The sequence below is a fragment of the Nesoenas mayeri genome (assembly GCF_963082525.1).
Source record: "Nesoenas mayeri genome assembly, chromosome: 1".
Taxonomy (NCBI): domain Eukaryota; kingdom Metazoa; phylum Chordata; class Aves; order Columbiformes; family Columbidae; genus Nesoenas; species Nesoenas mayeri.
In genome coordinates, this window is record NC_137541.1 from 183,023,858 (window position 1) to 183,047,551 (window position 23,694).

General features: G+C 34.9%; 1 protein-coding gene across 4 annotated transcripts in view; it reads left to right on the forward strand.

Moving 5' to 3' along the window:
- LRCH1 (leucine rich repeats and calponin homology domain containing 1) overlaps positions 1-23,694 on the forward strand; it is a gene marked incomplete at its 3' end in the record, with an annotated part of 126,191 nt that overhangs the window by 66,525 nt on the left and 35,972 nt on the right. For 3 of the 4 annotated variants that reach the window (XM_080358950.1, XM_080358948.1, XM_080358951.1), the window contains exons 4-14: positions 5,229-5,334; positions 5,845-5,981; positions 7,155-7,282; positions 9,199-9,283; positions 13,266-13,371; positions 14,257-14,369; positions 18,119-18,186; positions 19,228-19,314; positions 21,591-21,680; positions 21,790-21,826; positions 22,495-22,608. In XM_080358950.1, coding sequence (XP_080215076.1) covers positions 5,229-5,334; positions 5,845-5,981; positions 7,155-7,282; positions 9,199-9,283; positions 13,266-13,371; positions 14,257-14,369; positions 18,119-18,186; positions 19,228-19,314; positions 21,591-21,680; positions 21,790-21,826; positions 22,495-22,608 — 1,071 coding nt within the window. The remainder of the gene's footprint in view (positions 1-5,228; positions 5,335-5,844; positions 5,982-7,154; positions 7,283-9,198; positions 9,284-13,265; positions 13,372-14,256; positions 14,370-18,118; positions 18,187-19,227; positions 19,315-21,590; positions 21,681-21,789; positions 21,827-22,494; positions 22,609-23,694) is intronic. The other variant, XM_080358949.1, reaches the window with a different exon arrangement.

Genomic DNA, 23,694 nt, shown 5'->3' on the forward strand with positions numbered 1-23,694 from the left:
AGGTTCTGCAAAGCTGTATCCCCCTCTCTAGCATCCTCCCATTTTCTGCTTCCTTTCTCTCTATTATTATCTGCTTACCACATTGCATTCTACTAGTGGTACTGGTCTTCTCAGTCTGTTTTCATTTTATTTCACTATTTTTTTTGTCATGCAGCCTCCTTTCCTGGAATACCCACCTAAACAGATTTATAAAACTGTTACACTCTTGCTTTCAAACCGTCCACATGGCTACTGTTTCTGGTTTCTGCAAGCAGTAGATCATCTATAATGTATTGTCTAATAAATGAGAATCTCAAAAAGGCAAAACTTATTTGGTACTTTAATTTAATTGCACATGTTTTCTAAAGATTGTATGTGGAAAATGTATACAAGAGAATGCTTCCCTTTCTCTCCCTATAGCTTCCTCTTTTGTGTATTATAGTCTGAGACTCTGAATTGTCTGTGGCATATGCCTTGATATGCCTTGTGTCTTCTGGTTGTTTCTGTTCACCTTGACCTCTTAAGATACAGATTGTCAAATAAACCACATTTTGACACTGTGTAGTAAAATGATGATATTTTAACTTACCTTTTTTTTTTTTTTTTTACATTTGGGACATCTTTTTGCTATCTGAAAGTACCTGCTTATTATTTTTACAACAGTAGTTTTCTCTACTTCTCTACTAAATTATGTTAGAGATATTGAGCTGACCTTGTTTAGGCCCCAGCTCTCCTACTGATTCTTCATTTATGCAGTGAAGTGGCAACTATGGGGCTTTTTTCCTTCTAGTGTTCTTTTTGTACAGCATCCTGCAGTATTAGGCTTCTGTTATTTATTACAATTGATCTGGCTGTTGGTGAAGGTTGGGGTATAGTTACTTTTTCCTTTCTGCGTTATACCTGAGTGAAAGACTGCCAAGTTTGTTTTGCTTTGTTTGGTGTTTGACATGTGATGGGTTTGATTAAGTTACTGAAATGGTTTTAATTTAATTAACCTTCATTGCAGATGTGTTAGGTTATACTGTTGTTTCTGTAGTGGTTAAAATAGATTCAATAAAAGATTGTCATTCTAGTTTTATATATAATTAAGGTTAAACAGAATTAAACATATCCTAATTTAGTGGTTAGGATGATTGGCTAGATAATAAATAGAGATTGGAACCTGTTAGTTGCTTCTAGATTAACCATAACCTAGCTTAGTGGTAGTGGGCTCATGAAATAATTGAAAGACTTGACCTGGTTGTCTGGTCAAAATCACCCATTTTAGTTGTATTAATTGAGGTCTGTGGTAATATTTTCAATAAAGAGCTGCTGAAGTGATGTCATATCGCATTTCCCCTCCAGTTTCAAGTTTGAGCCTTCCCAGTAAGGTGAACTAGCGTTGCTGATGCTGGAAGTGTTTCATTTTTAGTAAGAGTTTGTACATAGCTTAATAGCAGCCCTTGTCTTTATTCTAGGATTTTGAAACGTTAAAAAGTTATAGCTTGAAAATCAATGTAGATTGTAAAGAAGGTAGGGCTTGTGTGTTTGTTTACTATATTTTTTAAAACAAATCATATGTTTAAGTTAACTTCTGGAATACTGGATTTTCATATTGCTTTCCAGTTACACTATAATTTCAGTGTTACTCTTTGTAACGAAAACACAACAATTCCCATTCTAAAAATATTTCAAATAAGAAGCTATAGCAACATGTCACTTTGGTAGCCTAGAAGAATTAGGAAAACCGAAGAAGGTCTGTTGTTAGTTCTTTGTGATCAGAAGGCAGAGGGGGAAGTGAATGACAATGCTTTATTAAATTAGGGGCATGGTTCTGTTCAGATGACCTGACTACTTGGTTTGATGCCACCTTTAAGTATTTGGTGCATTTCCAGTGAAATAAGTTGTATTATTTAGCTGGCAATGAGTAAACTGTGGTGTACTGGGAGAAGAAAACAGTGATAGGATTGAGAGCCAGTAGCTCTATTGGCATATATAGTATAATGCAGTTTAGATAATAAGGTGTTTGCTGTTCTAAAATGAGTAAAAAGAAAAAAAAAACGAAGGCATGCTGCAGCTGTTCCACCAAATGTTCAGCTGTGTGAGAGTGATACCAGCCTGAACAGCATGTGGCCTCCGAGCGACGCCACCACTTAGCCCTCTGGTGGGGCACGCTGTTGTTTTGGGATGTACGCAGTGCTGGTGCTAAGCTGGCCCAGGGGATCCATCCTGACAGGTGACAGATGCCACCTGGCTGCACTCAGTTCTTGTATTACTGGACTTTGCCAAGCACCCTCAGGTTTTCAAGGCGTTTTACAGCTTTTCACAGGGTGCATGCAGTAAAATCTGTGTGTACGTAGCGAATGGGTTGTTGTTGTTGTTATCTAACTTTTTGAAACAAATCATACCTCTGTAGTCACTCTTGAAGGATACAAGCATAGTTTGCTGCAAGCTGCATCAAATCTTTCCAACTAAACATTTTCTTCCTTCTCCAAAATATGGTAGGTGGTTGTTTTACATGTACACATTCCTGTGCCACAAGTATAGAATGTATATAATGACTTGGATATTACATACAGTAAATTTTTGAGTATAATTTTAAATTTTAGGCCTCTTGGTTATATAGATCTAACCTATCATACAAGCATCAAAAAACATACAAATTATTATATATTCAATTTTTTTTTCAAAATTTGATTGGGAAACTTACTTTTCTTTGCAACTGTGTAACTCTATCATACCTTTACTGTCAGCCGGGAGCATGAGTGCAGAACTGGTGTGAAGTCAATCCGAAACTTCTGTTCCATGAAAGACAAGTAATTGGGAAGAAATGGCTCATGGATTGCAGCTAAAACTATCAGACGTACAGTAAAATTCTGTTCTCCATCCTATTGGGCAGTATTGCACTTGTGCCTTCTTCAAAGAAGAGCATTCTCCACCTCTGGGATGCTCCTGTCTCACACTTGGAAGCCTTTAAATCTTTCAGCAGGGATTTAGATCCTTCACCTCATCTAATTCTGGGCCAGCAGCCTGACCAAGTGGGATCTGCTGTCTTGTGTTTCCTAAAAGCGTCTGTGTGCTCATTGATTGTGTACCTTCCTTTTACCAGTCTGTATGGCTTGTATGTCACAAGCCCTGATAGAATCCGCCTGCTTATTAGAAGTAACAGCTCAATCAGGGGTCCCAAGTTTTAAAATGGATACAAGGAAGAAATTTACCTCAATTTGTAAGGTTTGGATGGACTTCTTTGTGTCAATAAGTACATTAATATGGAGCCAGAGTACTGTATTTGTTTTCCTGTTTGTATTATGCTGAATTTTATTGTTTTAAGACCATTTAAACTTTACCATAAACAAAAGAAAAATATTGATGACTTTTTTTTTTCATACCATTGAGCTTCATGCTGCAGTAATTAGTGTTAAATTTATATATGCCTTACATTTTTCTGATCTCGAGAAATTGTCTGTATTGGCATGGCAGGACAAAATAGACTTGATGCAAGAAGTCTGACCTTCAGCAAACACTAGGCCCTGGAACTTAAGTAGGTGATTGGACTTCAGTTTTCTGCAGATGTCCATGAAGCAAGTTCCAAACTGCTGGTTATCTAGTTCCTTCAAAAAATTATTAGCCTGAAAACCAAAGGCATTTGACTTTGATAATATTTCTTCTATTAGTACCAAAGTAATGGGAAAGATAAACACTGTCTCTGTCACATACATGCTTATGAAGTCTAATAATAGTCAAGTGCATAACAAGAAATAATGTTAATAGGTCTTTGTTTTCCACAGCTAGTCAAACAAAGTAATAAAAAAATTGGATTGCAGTGTTTGGTAGGATAAAAGATACCAGTGTCTCTAGAGATCTTGTGAATTCTGACATGCTGTCATAACAGATCCATCTTATTGGGGATGTTGTGAAAGGTGGTAAGTGGACTTTGAGGCTACTCACTGCCAGACTTTTTGGTTTTTTTTCCTTTAAAATTCTCCCTTTCCCTGACTTGTTCTGATATGTCTGCATAAGTACACTTGGTTCAGAGTTTCTCTGCTGCAAGGTGACTTTAAATTCAGTGCTCTGAAAATTGAGGATCTAATTATGAAGTTGTTTAAAGTGTATAAACGAAAAATAGGACAGTAAAGCTTTAAAAATAAATTATCTGGGAACAGTGCAATTAAACATAGTGTTCAGCGACTTGGGTGAAAGATGCACTCATTAACTGGGAGTTTTAATTTCCTCATCTAAAAGCTACAATGATTTCCTGACTCTGTTTTGACAAGGGAAGGAAGCTTTGGCAGCACTGAGATTCTGTTACGAGAAGAAACTTGTCTGATGCAGTGAGCAGTGCTGCCAGATAACACTTTGCTTTTACTATTGTTTTTTGTTAACTAGTTTTTAGGCTTAAAGATAGAGCATTAATATGATGTTTTTCATGAGTAGTATTAAAGCAACTATCTTCAAAGAGGTGACTTGGAAATCTGACTGCAGTTGATCTTTACTATATATTCATAGCAGTTTCTTGTTAGCAGTAGTGTTAAAGTGTAGTGTTTCTTACAGTAATACTATTGTATATAAACTTGTTGCTTGACATCATACTTGGTATAGCCAGACCCTGTACTTTGAACTCAACTTTACAGCACTTGTTAAGGAATGCTGAAATGAGGATGGGTTCCAGTTTCATCCAGATCATTAAACCAGTTGTATTTCGTCATCAAAATCAGACCTAATTAGAATATATGCATTTCCTGAGCATTAATACAGAATGCTATTGCTATGTGTTGTGTTTTGTTTTGTTGTTTGTTTTATTTTTGTTGTGTGGTTTGTTTTTTTTTTTTTTTAATTTTGCTTGAATATTCCCTTCTGAAGAACAAGAACCTTTTTAAAAAATCAGACCCACACACTAGCAGTTTTAAATTTTATCCAAACATATTTGGTTATATAGTCATAGTACTGAGTTCTTCATATGAATAAAAGTTAAAAACAAAATGGCAGAACATCTTAAGCAACTGGTTTTGCATGTTTCTATAGAAACTAAACTAACTTTCAAAATTAACTTGTTCTCCAAATAAGAATTTGCTCTAGGTTTTAAGTAATGTGTAAACGTTTTCTCATATATCTAGTTTTGCATTGTGGAGACAGAACATACCTGGTTGCATGTTTTCAGGTTAATAAAAAATTACAATGATAATAGAAGATTAGATACAATTTCACATCTGCAGTGTTTAACATTTAGGAGCCAGAAGTTCATTTTTTCTGTTATTACTATTTTGCTGTAGGATGTCAGCTGTAATGAAATCACAGCTTTGCCACAGCAGATAGGCCAGCTGAAATCTTTAAAAGAACTGAATGTCAGAAGAAATTACCTCGAAGTTTTACCCCAAGGTAAAAAGAAACAAAAAATTCTAATACCTTTACAGTAACTCTCTTTATTAGCATTTTGAAAGTATTTTTGACCACGGAAGTAAATATGATTAAAAACCAGTAATTACTTTGTGTTCAAATTTATTCCATTTGAGGTTGCAGAATATAACATCCAGTGTGTGAGGTTTTTTTAATGAATTACCTTCTAGGCATCTTTTAATTTGCACATGTACTTAGCTGTGAATGCACTATGGGAACTGTCAGCTGAATTTCAGGAAAAAAAAATTTAAAATTTATTGTCATTTGTCTAACATGCACACTTTTCATTTCCCAGTATAGAACGGAATAAATGTTGACCATGTTCCTGCCCAAGTTTGTATTTTTCCATAATCTAAAAGATGATTTATTGAGAAATATTTAATTATTTTTATTTTAGTATTTTTAATTGTTATTATTTATTTATTTATTTTATTATTTTATGGTAAAAATAAATACAGATATAATATCTTCTCTCTTTTTTGTTACTTATAGAACTAGTACAACTTCCCTTGGTAAAGTTCGACTTTTCCTGCAATAAAGTGGTTGTGATTCCAATTTGTTTTAGAAAGATGGGGCAGTTACAAGTATTACTGCTTGAGAACAATCCTTTGCAGTCTCCACCAGCACAAGTAAGTAACATCTATCATTTAAATTGTGCCTTAATATCAGGTGGACACTAACAAATTATAGCTTAAAAATGTCACATTTTGCAATTCCAGACTTATGAACTTCAGTCATCACAAGCATTCGCTGCTTATATGTAAATAAATCACAGAAAATTTCCGTGTATGAGTCTGTACACCACTTGAACCAACATGACTAGAAGATTTCCGTTCTGTTAGATGGGGTTTTTTTTTGTCATTCCTGTCTGCATATGAAAATGTTGGAATATGTATATCATTTTGAAAAAGAGAATTGAGAAATTTCCTGGATAATTTTTCTGTCTGTTAATAAGAACCCAGTTCTAGGAAGTTCTACAGTGATTTACTATTAACTTAAAAAATATGCAGATGGTCTAGAATGTAATTCATGTGAAATGCATTTTAATTAGTAGTGTAGGTTAATAGATTGTGATACATAAAGGCATCAAATTCCTGTTCTGAACTGTAGACCATGCTGAGAAATGATTATAATAAATGAAAGGAACCTGTGCTCTCTGCTTAAGGACAACTTCGTTGTTGTTGACTTGCTGGACAGTAGGTTCAAACTACATTGCTGAAAGTTGCAATTGTTCTGGATCAACAGCGGTTGCTTTTATTACATTGGAGAAATGCTTCTCATAACCAATGGTGATGCCATTGCTAAACTCAAAAAATACAGAACAAGTTTCAGCAAGCACTTGAACTAGAAGTTAAAGGAAAGAAAAAAAATTCTAAAATGCAGGTGAAACACATCATAAAGATGCTTGGGTGCTAGTAAAAACAATGTGACTAAGAGTATAAGGGGCATGGTGATGAATTAAATGTCTAATGACTAATTTTGGGAAATACTTATTCAATGGATGGTTAGTAATAGGTCATATGATATATTTTATCATAATTCTTTTTTAGTGAAAAGCTTATTTGATTTTTTTTTAACTAGAATACATTATTTTATTTTTTTCTGTCTTACTCTTTGAGTAACAACAAGTAGTTGATTGGGTAATTGAAGTAGTTATTAGTAATTTTTTAAAAAGAGTGCAATCCATTTTCCGTTACATGGTATCTTGTGGGTTTGAGGATGTTTTACAGTAAGTGACATTTGGAATAAATAAGTTCTTTCATTCTAATTATGAATGTAACTATTTTTGTCTTGTCTAACAGATTTGTACAAAGGGTAAGGTGCATATATTCAAATATCTGACTGTACAGGCGTGTCAGATTAAAACAGCAGACTCACTGTATCTTAATGCCATAGAACAACAGCATTTGCCACAACCTGTGGAAGAGAGGTATGTATGAAAATCTCGCTTAGTTTTTTTTCATGTAACGTGAACAAAGTGAAATAAATATATTTATAACTTTAGCTTCCAGAGTTTCATTGTTTAGGTGCTATCTGGAGTGTACACTTTTGAAGGGATTTGTTTTGCTTTAATATATTTTAATCTAGTACAATCCCTGTAAGAGTTTATAAAAAATATTTTTAACAATCATATCTGATTAAAGTCAGCAGCATGTTTGGAAAGAGTTTAGAAGTGGACCTTAGTTTAAATCCTAACCTCTTACTAGTAGACTAGTGGAATATATTGAAAATATATTGAGATGGTAGTATCATTAAGAGTTCAAACTTTCTTGTTAATCTTTTAACACATTAAGTAAGTTCTTTTGTTGTTTTGTGATTTATATGTTGTTATACATTTGTTGCATTGTTGTTTCAAGCTTTTTTATTAATCCAGAGGCTTATCCATCCAGCAAAGAGAACTGAATGCATGTTGAGACCCTTTTAAAGTTAAATGTGCTTATTTGTTAGCAAAATGAAAGACAAAATCTTAAATGTGTTATGTCAGACATCTAGGAAGTGTCATCTTGTATGGTGGTTTAAGGACAGGAACTATGAAGCAGCTCCTTTTTACGAGAATCTCCACAGCTAATTGGAAACCACTTTTTAGCCACCTCTTTCTTCATTAACATGGGAAGTATAATATAGCCAATCTGAGAATAAAAAGTAACAATGTTGCTGCTAACACCCTGGTGGGGAGGGGAAAATCTTGCTGTTGGTCATCTAAATAAGGTTTCAAGCAACTTTTTCTTTCTGTGTATGCTTGGAGACATCTTTGTGGATATCTGTCAGATAAATGCCAAAGGTGGGAAGAATCCAGGATGGAGAATAAGTTTTCAGTTTGGGAAACACCTACTGTTTTTCTATTTTGCTCTTTTAGTATACAAGAAAATGGACAGGGATGTCATGTCCTGTGTGATATTTTGGTCATATAAGATCATGAAGGTTAGGGTAAGGGGACAGTACAGAGTAGATACCAGTTGGTAACTAACAGCCTAATGCTCTGTCACATAATAATCACCAGAATTTTATTTTAGAGAGTAACTACACTTCTAAAGAAAAAAAACATAATCTGATTAGGATTTCCGTATGCAGTTTCTATTAAAAAATCCTTAGTATTTACTGATAATTTAAGATTAGGATTAATCAGATGTCTTATTCACGTGAAGACTGATAAAGTTATTTTTTAAATTGCTGTGTCAATCCAAATTCAGGATTGTAGCTTTCAGGATTTCAAATGAGAGAATAATAAATAATATTAAAAACAAGCTAGGTGATGAGTCTAGTAGCATGCTTTAAAATGAGTAGAGGTCATACTAGGTAATGAAACTAGGAGAGAGAGCACTTACCGTTATTATAGTCATTTTCTTAAAAACCCAGATTTCAAAGTCTATTTTAAAACACATGAAGAAGGTTTCTGTGTTAATAACTACTTCAAGCCCCAGGGAAATATCAGTTCATTTTTAATGCATCGATGGTTACAATTAAATCAGTTGACTCCAGTTTGAGTTCAACTAGTTTAGTTGCTTTTCCCTTGGCTAAATGAGTTGTCAGATTCCTGTGCTACTTGTAGATGGTAACTAAGTGTTTTTACGTAGTTTATAGACAAAAAAAAGCTTTATAGCGCATTATTTCTGTTGTTTTTATTAATCATTAGGCTAACCAGACATTCTAGCTTATCTATTTTACTATTGCCAGAATGCAAATGTGTATTTCTTTAACCACACTAGGCTATTTCACCTTCTACCATTAAGACTGGTTGGAATTTTGCTTTAAATTAAAGCCAGGACAGAATTCTAATGGTAAATGCTATGATAGTTTCTTATTTATTTGGGATTTTTAATTTATTTTTTTTTAATTCATATCTAGCATTGATGACATCTACCCAAGTAAAAAGGACTCAGATTCAGGTGTTGGTAGTGATAATGGTGATAAACGTTTGTCAGCAACAGAGGTAAGTTGCCTGAATTTTGTGTACAACTTCCCTTCCCTCCACACCCATATTTTGGCTATTATGGAAATGAAGCAGAATTATTGTGATTTCTAATGGTTTCCCTCTAGTTGTAAGAGCATGTGGTCTATTCAGGGACACTTATAAACTGTTTTGCCATTCTTACACTTCCTGAAGCAGAGTTAGCTTGATAATTAAACTGTTATTCCAGAATTTCCTCCTTAGCTATAAATAACACCTTTAGAAAATAGACCATCTTTTCTGTAATCAGAATGCTGCAAAAATCGTTTTAAAGACAATCAACCCAATACATTTTTTTTAGCACAAAGGCTTTTCATGTGAGAACTATTTACTCATTCTGTCCCTACCTGATTACTGCTCTTCTATTAAGGAGAAAATAATGCTGAGATCAAGAATTCCAAATGCATTTGGTAGTAAATTCATCCCCTCACTGTTCCTTCTGAGGTGACCTTAAATACCTGTGTTATACATGAGAATTGTACAACCAATATTAGCATGTTGCAAGTACAGATTCGTGTACATTGTTAATTACAATCAGATATCGACGTACCAAGCATTAGATAAACATAAAATGATCAGTCATAAAGTGATCATTAAAACATGTTTTTGGACAGTTTTTATAAATACGTCAGACATATAAAAACAAACTACATTTTAGTCTGAATGCTAGTGGCTGTTGAGTTTCAGCTCTTTTACAGAAAATACTACAAGGTCATTTTCCATTTGTATAATGTAAACAGTAACTTAAATGAATCGCTTGCTAATTAACTTTGGGTCCTTACACACAGGATGAAGTACTTGATGAAATGAATAGTTTGCATATTTCTCTCTGACATGTTGGTAGGGTCATTACAGGGTCAGTTTTTCAGAGCTGTAGTCATCCTGGGCATTTCAAGTGAAAGATGTAATGTTGCTGTAAAATTGATGACAGCAACTTGAAGGTGAGTTCTGCTCTAAGGTAGTGCACTCATGCACCTCATCTTTCAGGAAAAGTGTAATATTTTCATTCATTTTCCACCCCCCTTTGGTCTTATTTTATCATTAGTTAAAATTCATTAGAGCAACAGGGTGCTTACAAGATCCAGATGGTGTCCCTGCTTTATTACCCATATGAATGACACATTAGAACCAGCAAAAATGCATATATGAAGATTCTTTCAAAATGCATAATCTGAATTCAGTGTTGGAATAACATTAAGTATTTTTGATTGTTATATGTCTATTGTCGTCTATTGTCAGCTGCATAAAAATAAAACTGTGGATGAAGGAAGTGAGATACTGTATTTCACCTTCAAAGGAGCAATGCTTTTGTATTATTGCATGCTGCTTTGGGTAGTTTCTGTTTCATAGCATACTGGAAGGAAACACCTGGAAAATCAATTGCAAAATTCTGTAGGCCCTGAAAGTGAAACATGGCATGTTAAAGAAATGACTTCTCTTTACAGATTGAATGGCTGGCGGGTTTCTTTTTTTAAACCAACACTCCAAAATATTTTGCTAAAAGCTATGTGTGTTACTCTGCTGAGAAAAAAAAAATCTTGCCTGTTTTAGTATTCAGAACTTGTAATAATGCATATAGGAACATTTTACTTTAAAATTTTCAAATGATATTTGCAAAATTAACGAAACATGAATCTTTTAACTGAATTTAGTGCTTAAATGTCACATGAGATACAACCTGAAAGAAAGAGAAGGAACTTCACTGTAACCTTGTCTGAATTAATTTATATAGTGCATGTCTTTTTTTTTTTTAAGCTGTTGAATTGTTACTGTTTCGGGTCTAAAAGAGCTAGCAAATTTTGTGCTTAGAATACTTGATGTGTAGTTTGTTTATTTTTCTCTTTGAGATCCTAATTTGTTTTGTTTTAAGATAAAATTTATTTTAAAATTAAAAATTTATTTTAAGATTTGACAAATAGGGTCAATACTGCAATGTTAGTTCACTTTGTTATAAAGCTTCATCATTTTGATAAGGCTTTATCAAATCCTTTAATATCCTTTGAATTTTTTCTCTTTCAGCAGAATAATACAGCAACTGAATTCATAGGTTTAATGACATATGGCTTATTCATGGAGAAGCACATTTAGGATGGTCTGCATTTATAGAGTGTGTTAAGTCCAGGATATTCATGGCAAATAGGAATAATCACACATATCTTTGATACAGTTTTTTAAGAGCAAAGCAGATTGCTCCATTCCTTATCACAAGCCATAGATTCAGGGTGCCCAACAACCCTTTCCATGAATAAGCCTTTCCTAATATCCAATCTAAACCTCCCCTGGTGCAACTTGAGGCCATTTCCTCTTGTCCTGTCACTTGCTATTTGGGACAAGAGACCAACACCCTCCATGCTACAACCTCCTTCCAGGTAGTTGTAGACAGTGATCAGGTCTCCCCTCAGCCTCCTTTTCTCCAGGCTAAACAGCCCCAGTTCCCAGAGCTGCTCCTCACAAGACTTGTGCTCCAGGTCCCTCACCAGCTTCGTTGCCCTTCTCTGCACTCTCTACAGCACTTCAATGTCTTTCTTGTAGTGAGGGGCCCAAAACTGAACACGGGATTCAAGGTGGGGCCTCACCAGTGCCAAGTACAGGGGCACAATCACTTCTCTAGTCCTGCTGGCCACACTATTCCTGACACAAGCCAGGATGCGCTTGGTCTTTTTGGTCATCTGGGCACGCTGCTGGTTCACGTTCAGCCGGCTGTCAATCAAGACCCCCAGATCCCTTTCTGCCAGGCAGCTTTCCAGCTACTCTTCCTCGAGCCTCTAGTGCTGCCTGGAGTTGTCGTGACCCAAGTGCAGGACCTGGCACTTGACCTTGTTAAACCTCATGCAATTGGCCTCAGCCCAATGATCCAGCTGGTCCAGATCCCTCTGTATGGCCTTTCTACCCTCAAGCATATCAACACTTCCACCCAAGCTGGTGTCATCTGTAAACTTATGGAGGGTGTGCTCGGTCCCCTTGTACAGATAATTGATAGAGAGATTAAATAGAACTGGCCCCAGTACTGAGCCCTGGGGAACACCACTTGTTACTGGCCACCAACTGGATTTTACTCCATTCACCACAACTCTTTGGGCCCAGCCATCCAGCCAGTTCTTTACCCTGTGACATGTATGCCCATCCAAGCTGTGAGCAGCCGTTTTCTCCAGGAAAATACTGTAGTGAACAGTATCTAAGGCCTACTAGTTATTGCTGTAGTTCACCTCAGGGTAGAATGTGAGCAGGTCCCACTGTGAGCAAGTTGCTGCCAGTCTTACAGAATAGCAGAGCTCTAGGAGCATGGGACAGAAGGAGAGAGGCCAGTGTGTCAGCACCTGTTTGTGTAGCCACTGTCTGTAAAGTCATAGACAGGATAAGCTTGGAGATAAAGGTAATGTGGTTTAGTGTACCAGCTAATACAGCTGAAAAAATGGATGATCTTTTAAGCCAATGAAGAAAACCTGGTGTATTTGAGAGTTATTTGCTGGTTTTTGGCTCTACCACTCAATCTCATAAAACATACTGCCACAGTGTACAAAGCTCATCTTGCTTGCTATAGACATTAAATTAAGAATCTATATGGTAATGCAGGAGAAAAAAGAGTCTTGAAGGGAAATTAAAGAGGATTATGGTGTGAGGCTCAGGTTTCTTACGTACTTTGGTTACAAGGAGCTGCTATTTTCAGCTGTCCCTGAAATGCACACAGGGAGCAGCACAGTGCAGCAGTGTCACTGCAGCGGGAGGACTGGTGCAGGGAGGAAGATAGGAGTAGACAGCGAACGAATGGTGGTGCTTGGCAAGCCTGTTGTGAGGATGTATTCAGCATGACTACAACTTCCTATAGCAGGATTTGGGCACATTATATGCGCTAGTATCATCTCCCAAATTAGTTTGCTGCTCTTTAGTGAGCATTATTCATAATGCATACATTTTTATCAGTCTTGGTTGGAGCTGAAACAAGTGTTTCTGTTATTTTTCTTAGCCATCTGATGAAGATACTATCAGCTTTAATGTTCCAATGTCAGATATCATGGAAGAAGATCAGGTTGTAAAGGAAGATCCAGGTCGCCATGCTAACTCAAGAAAAGGTTGGAATCTAAAAAAAGTGGAAGTTAAACACAGGAAAATTCTGTCAATAATTCTGTGTATAAGAGTAAATTAAATTTGCAAAAGTCACAACCCAACAAGCATCAGTCTTACGTAAAAGCAGAGTCTATTTCTACAGTTGGACTTACTGAACATATAAAGCTTTATTACTTGAAGTCAGCGTGTCCCCTGGAAATAAATAAATCTCTTCAGATTTTGAGAGGTGTAATTTTATCTAAATTTTATTAAAGTAACTTACATTTTTCTAAATTATATCTATATATTGATAAACAATGTTTCTCCAAAGTCTGCAAATACTAATGGTAAATCACAGGATGAACTCAGTGAGTTGCATATGGAAACCACATCAATAGAAGATCAGCCTTTCCCTAGTGTTATGTACTAGATTAAATGAACATCAATTGAAATACTGATCAGAGTTTAGTAGAATACTGAGATAGTAACAGCATTACATGCTACCTACTGTGTTGCAGTTTAATGCAACTTTAGAGTTGTTATACTATGTCATTGACTGAGACATCTGAATGTCCTGAAATACTCTGGCTGTCCAACTGTATTCTTGTGCTGGAACTGGCAAGACGTAGTTGGTGTAGTTCAAAACTGACTCATTCAATGCTTGTTCTCGTGCTTCTGATTTGTGACTGTAGGAGCCGAAGGTATTGATTTATACCAACTTTGAAATTAATTGGCATCACTCCTTAGAAAGTGAAAGTCTTAATTTGCTTGAGGTTTTTAACATGCTTTACATTTAAACTTTGCTTGTTTTTGAGCTCTCTTAATTTAATACAGTTAAATTGTATTGAGTAACAAATGTTGAGGTGAACCAGAAATCATTCTTCTATCTTTTTTTAAATTGTTTTTATTAGTGGAATTCCATCAGGGATCTTCACACTTGATTGTCAATGATAAGTCAAGAGAAACAGGAAACCAGTTTGATGAATCAGATACTCTTACTACGGAGTTTATGAGTTACATTAAGGCAAGTTTTGCGACAATTTTAAATGGGGGGAAATATCTTCACTGCTTTTGTAAGCATAGAGCAAGCAGGAATAACAAACTGATGACGTTTTAGTGAATAAGAGACCACAGGTGTTATTCATTGTCATAAAAAATACAGAAGGCAAACATAAACAGGTAGGTTTAAAGTGATTATAAGTAATCTAGGAGGTCAGTTTACCCATAACTCTTTTTCTAGTATATATGAGAGTTATCCTTTAACTATGTATAAGCCTTCAAGAAAATGTGGCATATATGTTCTGTACTATTTGCTTTCTGTTTTGAGTTGAGAAATTTTGGCATTCGTTACATTAGGAAAATGCAAGAAGATATTTCAGAGTTATATGTGATGGCTAAAGTTATGAAATAATGTTACAGTATTGAAATATATTTTCTTGAATGTTTTAAAATTATAGTGGAAATGGAGAGATCTTTAAAGACAATAGATCATATTTAAAATACAGTTTATTATTCTAGGAACCTGCCTCTTACAAGATTTGGCAACTTCCTTTCTTGGATTTTGGGAGTGTACACTGACTCTCCTATGTACTTTTTACATGCTATAAGTGATAGGAGAGTGCATTTGAGTAATTGTGTGTATGTTTGTGTGTATAATAAAGCATATGTGTGTGTATATAATGAAATATGCAAGAAAACACAGGTTATCCACAATACGAAACTTGGAAATGATACCTATCAGCCTTTTTTGCATGGAAAGGTCCGGATGCCATTTTAATTTCCTTAAGACATTCATTACTAAACGCTCGTGCTCTAGATTGCTGCTTACACATGTCGTAGGTAGTTGCTAAATCCATTTGAAAGTATTACTCTTGTCTTTCTGTCATGGTTAATGAGCACTTGCTTATTAGTCACAGAGCATCTTCCTGGCATGTGGCTTCTAGTTGGGGAACTGCCGAATGTGCTTCCTTTTGAAACTGTTTTTCACAATGAATGACCTTTTAGAAATTGTTCTGTTGTGCCTTTTGTCTAAGTTGTAATTTCCCCATTTACTTTTTCTTTTTTTTCCTATTTGTGGCATTATGTTTAGTGGAATATGTCTAGATATAAGTGTCTGAAATAGCTGCAATGGAATCCATAGAAAGATACTATGAGTCATTAGTGATCACTGTTGTGTGGTAGCTCATGTAATTCACTTGTATTATTATATAGCAAAAACTACCTGATGAATGTATGAACTAAATGTAGTTAGGTAGACTGAGGAGTTTTTAAAAGATTCTGGAGAAGTTTTGAGCAAGTGGGTTTTTTTCTATGGAAATTAATTTGATGGATACTTTTTCAAGAGCCTTTGTAATGCAAAGATACTTAAGAAATAGTAGTAGTATTTTGTAACGTTCCTGTGGACGTGATGTCTCCATTTATAGGCTGGAAGAGATTATCTAGTATGGCTATTTTTAGACTAATTTTCTCCATCCGTGGAGATTGTTAAGGGATGGAAAGAAGCACTGTATCACTTCCATCTTCCATCCATTATAGGAAAAAATATGCTGGGAAGTAATAGTGAAAAGAGATGATGTGGCCCTTCAGCTTCTTGGAAGCAGACTTCTGGTTCTGCAAAAGATCTCTTTATTTGAGCAATCATTCTGGTTTTTGTAGCAGCAAAGATCTTTAAAATGTTCAGCTACTTGCAGAATCTCTGTGGTGGTAGCCACAGAGGACTAGCATTTAAAAACAAAGGGGAAAAAAAAGAAATAAACTTTTCCCTTTCATAGTTAATAAAGACATGTAGTTATCAGAAAACTATTTATATACTAAATACATGTTGCTTATTATTTCTTGTTATTTACAAATAAAAATGTGAATTCAGTAATGTTGATAATTAGGAAGAGTTATTTGAAGTTGCTGGAAACGTAGGATACTACAAGTTATCTTATATTGGCTTGTTCTTTTGTGACTTTTATACTAAAAAAAAATAGAGGGTTTGGGGTTTTTTTTGATAGTTAAAATATTAGTAGTATTTTTAGATAGTTAAAATGTTACTAAATGATCATAGGTTTGCCGCAAACAAATTTTCAGCTAATGCCCACGTGAGGTGAAGGAACTAGATAAAAGGGAATAGAATGCTTTGATCCTCCCCTGACAAAGGAGTAGACACATCTGAAGCTGACCATACATTATGTTGTGTATATACTTTGTATTTCCTTTCCTCATTCTTCTCACTTCATCATCACGTTTTTCAGTACTATACAATGTGAAGACGGTTCCCTTGGGAATGTCCTCTATCATAATAAGATAATATTATCCAAAATAATGTGTTTCAGGCACTGGTTCAGTAAAATATAGGTTAATGTATTGATTTTTCAGTATAAGAATAGTGCCAGAGTAAGCAGTTTAAAAATTTAAAATTTTGATATCTTCTTAACATTATGGCAGTTGATATCAGCAGTTGGTGATTTGGACAGGTAGTACATCCATTTTATTCTGAATATTTTGAATGTGAGGCATTTGCCTTCTTGTGTGGATTTCTGAGTCTGTTACGTTTTGTGGTTTACATTTAGTCATGTACTAGAACGCCATTTGGGATAGTGGGTGTCTTCTAAAATTGAGATTCTGATTAACCAAACCATATGTAAAATCAGTACAACTTGCAGTGCAAAAGAGGAGCTTAGGGTTGGAAGATTTTGTAATTTTTCAAATGTTAGTAATTTATGTGCCTTTATTTATCTATATAATTATGCCCTCAGAATACAGATCACCTTCTAGAAAAAATGCTGGGTTTTTTTGGTTGTAGAAAATGTGCCCTTCTCACGGGGAAAATCAACATACTTCATTCCTGTAAGGAGGAAAAGAATGGCTTTATTAGTTCTGCTGGGGAATGGGCGATCTTTTGGGAATGTTAGAGAAGCCAGTGCACTCTTCAGTGGCACATCTGGCAGAGCTGGACAGCATCTGTTGGTACAGGGTGATGCGATTGTGCCAGACACATGACACATAACAGGGCAAGCCTGTTGTTTCTCTACTAGTACAAAAGCACATCCATTCAGAGAGCTGCTGTATTTACTGGCAGCTGAACTACCTCAGTGTTCCTGCCTATCTGAGATAAAAGAGAAAATTACACAGCACCAAATAGAAGCATAAAAGAGTCATCTTTTCTGATAAGTAGTACTTCATAGTTACAGGTAGGATGTTACAGCACATAGTTACAGGTAGGATGGGGGGCTCAATATGTCTACATTGAACCCAAAATAACCAGCTGACTGATATGCACTTTTTGTTCTGATTTGTTTTAAAAAAATTTATTACTGGCTGTTAAAATTGTCAAAAAGGAATCCTGTTGATAATTATGGGTGAAGTACATAATTGCTACTGTTTGCATATTTGGAATTTCCTTGCTTTGTAAACAAATCTGGCTGTAGGAAAAGAGCCAGTAGAAGGAGAGTTAGGGTTGTGCTTAATTGAAACACGTTTGCATACACCAGAAAGGCACGAATGAAATCTGGGACGTAGATTAAAGAATTCTCATGCTGCTTGACTTCCTTTCCACAGTTAAAGGAAGGTAAGGGCTGTTGACCTCAATAAAAGCTGAACAGTGAGTAGAAGATTTGGAATCAGTATCTTAAAATGGGGTAGAGTGAGGAGTGGAGCAGAAGGATTGCATTGCTTCGACTAGCCACCAGAACTGTTACATAAATTAGGTCAGTGCAGAGTCTGAAAGCAAAATTTATCTACCTACTTAATTGCGAAGTTCAGTTCTCAATATCACTTTGCTTACAGAGCAGAGCAGCAGAGTGTGATGAGTTATTGAGAATAGAAGAGGACACACAATGGCAAACAGACGAAATGTAAGTATTTTTTATGTATCTTTAAGTAATTAGCTGTATGATTTCATTAGATTGATCAGAACTGACATTTCCTTATCAGTTAATAATTTTGTAGGCTTGGAGGCATGACAGAAGCACACTTTGTGTGTGCTCAGTGTTTTACACATTATTGCCAAATAGAGTAGATGTCATATTACACCTAATTAATTTATATGAAGCAATAATGCTGTAATATTTTTTACCTATGTAGAATGCAAGCTTTTAAACTAAGTTTTTGATCTTCAGTCTGTTAATGGCATTGTAAAAAAAGGATTTTATCAGAACTTGTAAGATTTAATGTACATTTTAAAAAATGTAATCTAATTGGAAAGGAATCCCTTTATCTTTTTTCTTCTCTTGTCATAATTTTAACCTTGAAGCAATCATTAATTCATAGAGATTAATTCAAGAGCAGAGCAAGTGAACGTCAGTTGCTGAGGAGAGTGTCTAAGAAAATGGGATTTAGCATGACAGTGTACTGTGAAGTTGTCACTAAGCAGAACAGTGGAGCCTTATGTGATTTAAAACAAAAATTGAAGGAAGAGAAGAATAAGTACTTTCTGAAAGAGCTTTATTGGTAGAACTATCAGACAATTGTGTTTCTAAACTCCAAAAAGAATTACAAATGTTGAAAAGCAAAATAAAGCATCCTGATCCATTAAAGTATCATCGTATTTAGTACTTATGTTAAAACAATACATGTGATGAGTGCAGTTAATAAAGAATCAAATATGGGTAAATAAATTTTCATTTTTAGAATTCAGTCTGTTTAATTAAGTGCTACAAATTTTAGTTCAGGACATTTGTTTATGTGTGTATTAGGTTAGGGCGCTTCGTTAAGGACAAAGTGCTGGAGATATTTTTAATAAATTCAGCACACAGTAATGTGCACAGAGACTGGTTTGTCTCCTCTATAGTATTTGTGTTCCAGTTGGAAGATACAGCTCACAAACTGAAATTCAGACTATTTTTGATAGTTGCTGTTGTGCCTCTTTTTTTGAATACCTCTTTTTTCTGTTACAGATTAAATTTATCAGAAGAACAAACTCTTGATATAGAAATGATAGAACAACTAAGAGAAGCAGTGGATTTATTACAAGATCCCAACAGGTACGCTTACAGTAGCTTATAGGTTAATGTAATGTATTTAAAATTTTTGTGAATGACTTTGGAGTTCTTTTTAGTGATGGCATTTCTGTAGTCTCCCTCTGAAATCAAAAGGAGAAGGAGGCACCTAGAGAAATTTACTTAGATTTCCTCTGACTACAGAAAGCAAGGCTTTAGGTCCCTGTTATAAGTGGCTAAAGTCAGGTGGAATGACTGAATCTGCGAATAAACTAAGTATTTAAAAGAAAATAAATGCTTGTCCTACTGAAAAGGACTGACAAGAGTGGTGTAGGTGGTTCTGTCCAGATGCTTGTTATTGCTTTTCTTAGCATAATCACCTTCAGAAATTAATTTCAAAACTAGGTAACTAGTTTTTCTTCATTACTTCTCTGAGGTAGCTGGTTTAGAGCTTAATTTCTCTGAAGACTGGAAACCTCCTTGTTGCTTCCAGCCTAAAGTATCCTTGTTTCTTCTTCCCTTTACCAGTTCACCATGGCTGTTATTCAGTTTAAATGTCTATTTTGGTACTGCTTTTTCACCTAGCGGACCTTTCTACTTTTAAGGGTAGAAACTCACTCCTGTAGAGAGAAAATTTATCTAGCTTTATTTTGAGTCACATAGAGAATACTTGAATTCTTTAATCGTATACTAAATACTTGAATTAGAAGTATTCTTGCTTGATAAGAAGTCATACACATTAAGAAAGCTTTTTAGTTCCTGTGATTTCTGCAAGGTAGTGTAGCATTGCTTCTGCACCTCATATGAAGCTTATTATTTTGTGAGAGAAGTGTTGTGATTGAAAAAGGAAGAAGTCTGGTTTGGAAAAAAGTGTCAATAAAAAAAAATTTAGTTGTTACCCTTATAATTTTACTTTTCAAATGTTGCCCCAATATTTCCTATATATTTAGTTTTTCTTATTAAATGTAAAATGGCAGTAAAATACATAAAATTAGACTGTTTCTCCTAGCATATTCAGATGTGCTTTCATTGGTAACACTGTAGCAAATTTGAAATACAGCTGATCAAAATGGCTGATCATGTCATGTATGTCTATTTTTCTACTTTTTTTTTTACATGTTGTTGGGTTTTTTTTGTAGTTGCACTTTCTTTTTCTAACCTTAAAATATGATTATTTATTTTTAATTTACTGAGTGCTATATAGGCTTTTCAGTGTATGTGTCCTTTATGTTAACATCCAGATTTACCCAGCAAGATACACCTGGGTGCCTAATACTTGCCAAATGATACTATAGAGTTTTAATCTTTTGGGCCATGAGTTCCTCATTCTTTCTTTTATAAGTACTGGGTTACATGGCAGTTTACTGTATATGTGCATTATATAAAGCAGTGTGAGAAAATTTGATTTTTCACACTGAATAGTTTTATGTCTTTATCCAGATCCCCAGAGGTATTTAAATGGTCCAATTGTTCCTTAGTTTAAGAGGCACAAAGCCTTTGTGTGCATTTATTAACAACTTAAACCTAGAGCATGTCAAAAATTTTAACTTTCCCCAAAGAGGTTTCTTTTGTGCATCAGTATAACTCCAGTCAGCTTGTCAGGATAACCTAGTTGAAGTTACTAACTGTAGCCAGAATTATCCTTATCTCACACTTAAGTTTGTTTAGGAGTTAGAAGGAGAAACCACTGTAGGGGCTGAAACAGTAGGTGATGCTGAGATACTTGGCATGCACTGACTGGAGTTCAGGGTAGAGCAGATCAATTGGAACCATTGTCACTAACAGGTATGACTATTAACCTCTTAAAACACTTGTCCAGTAACTGCTGTCCTCATGTTTTGCAGAGTTTCAGACTTGACCTTTTTCAGTATTTTTCAGATGTTTGCTTCAAATTCCTGTATTCCCTTTCCTATATTGACTGCTTTCTTTCAGACCGTTGTCTGTTGTGTGAATTTATCCTTGCGCCACTTTATTTTCATCCACTTTAAATTAAATTTGAATATCAAGCCAGGGTTGTGGCTTTTATTTGAACATAGGGTGCTAGCAGTTGGATATGGACAATGTAGAGTCTTCTGGTTGTTGGAAGTAAACAAGTCCTTTTGTTTTGATATGAGCCATTGCTCAGGGTGACATTTTGCTTTGTATTGAGATTTGTGATAGTATTTGGGATAGTGAAGCAGCAGGAGGTTATTAAGAGATAACAGGTATATACCATGATTATAAAAGTATTTAAATTTATCTATTGATTTGAAATCAAATACTGAACAGAATGGTTACCAAAGCTATACCCCAGTGCAATGTTTTTATTTCAAACCTTGCAGATTAAGCATGGATATATCTGAGCGCAGTGATGTGAATCTGTATCCCATGGAACCAGCAACAGCTTTAGAATTTCAAGAGTCTACAGTAAAGTGTGTTTATCTACCTTTTTTAGATAAAAATAATGCATTGTTAGATTAATCATATTCAAGTTTCTACACAATGAATTACATATTTGTATTTGTTTATCTTTATACATAGCAGTGAAATGCAGATGGAGATGTCTTCCCTTGGTCAGGTATGTTAATGAGTGTATCATTACAAAATATTTGGGGGGAAAAGGCAGGAAATGAGCCAACAATTTAGTCAATTATTAATCTACCAGGCAGGGAAGAGAAAAATGTATTAGGCTGGAGGACAAAACTAGTTATTCTTTAACATTTTTATGTAATTGTTTTCATTTTTTATATGCATATACATAATATTTTTCTGGCTTTGTCAATTTTTCATCATAGTTTCCCCTCCTTGCCCTGCCCCCCATGTGCGGCTTTCATATATGCCGGTTCATAGTGCAGCCATGTACACTCGTCCACCATCCCACACCCTGTCTCCCTATTCTGGTGTAGGAAAACAGTACATTCATTAATGATAACCCCAAAATATTTTGTAAACTAAAAGTGAGTGCTTTCCCAGAGCACTATCACTATAGTTGCAGCGAGTACATAAAGTATGATTTGAAGTTTTACAGTGTGATAGATGCTGCTTGTTATCTGATCTGTATCCTGACTGGTGCACTTGTATTTTTTATGGTGTATTTTGTTTAGATTTACATTATCTACCTGTTAGCACTGGCAATGAAAGTATATAGTATCTGCTTATTTCTTGGTTCACTTTTCATCACAATATTTGTAAAAAATACCACCGTTATACAAAATAAGACCGTCTAAGGAGTTATTTATCTTACAGAGAGAAAATGCTGAAGAGGACCTAGAATTTCAGAGAAGGAGAGAGTTCATTATGGAGAAAGCAAAGCCTGAAGGGAGAACTTGTGAACAGGGTGAAAAATGGTCATTGAGTCAGGTATGGGGCTGTCTGGATGCACTGAATGGATCATTGTATTCTGTCAAATTGTGTGTGGAAACAATAGTGGGTTTAAGCCCCTTGGTTTGTGGTTGGTTTTTTGGTTTTGTTTTCTTTTTTTATCCCCTTAGCATGATTCTCAAGGTTTGGATTGTAAATTGAAGTTAAGACCTATCTCTCAGGAAAAAAAAATAATATATTGAAATTAATAAGTCTTTTCTTCCAATAAACACTATAGTAGTTGCAGCAGTTGCCTTCCCTTGGAAAAAATAAATCACTTCAAAGTTAGATCTTCAATAAAATGAAGCACTTGATTCTTCTTCCCTGTCACCCTGAATGCTCTTGTAGTTACCTAAGCTGCGAAGTCATTGTTAACAGCAGTAATTTTAATGTATTTAATATTACAAACACACTGTATATAGGTTGAAACAATAGTTTTAAAGTTTCACAAGCATTTAAAGTTTTGTGTACATTACAATGACTCCGAAATCAAGAACTATGAAAAAATCTGATTAAAATTTTTGGTGCCTAGGTTATTACTTCTGAAATTGTTTGCATAGGGATTTTTGTGACTGCTCTTGCAAGATGATTCTGAGAACAAAATTGCATAATGTTCTGTATATATTGATAGTATCTTAATATGGTGTGTCTTATCCAGATATAGATTAAATCTGTTTTGTCTTGATGCTTTCAGATATTCTTACATAAAATCATCATTACTCTCAAATAGTCCTATGATATCGTTGTGACTTTGTTAGTCTTAATTTTGTCTTTGTTTTCTTCTTTAAAATTTCAAATTAAAAAAAAAAAGTTGCATAATCTCTTTTGTTATATTGTTGTACATTGGGATTGCAACACTTGATTTGAAACAGTTCTTACTACGTTGCTGAGATTAACAGATAAGGTTAATTCAGTACCAAAATATCTGTGCTCTTTGTATTTTGCTGAAGTGTTTAACAAGGACACTGCTAATTCACTTTCAAGAGTCTTTTAAAAATAAGAAATAAATCTCCCTTAACTCTTGCAGAGGGCCTGATCTGGACTGTGTTGTGTAGGTGAAAGCACCTGACATGTTCTGTGAAATGG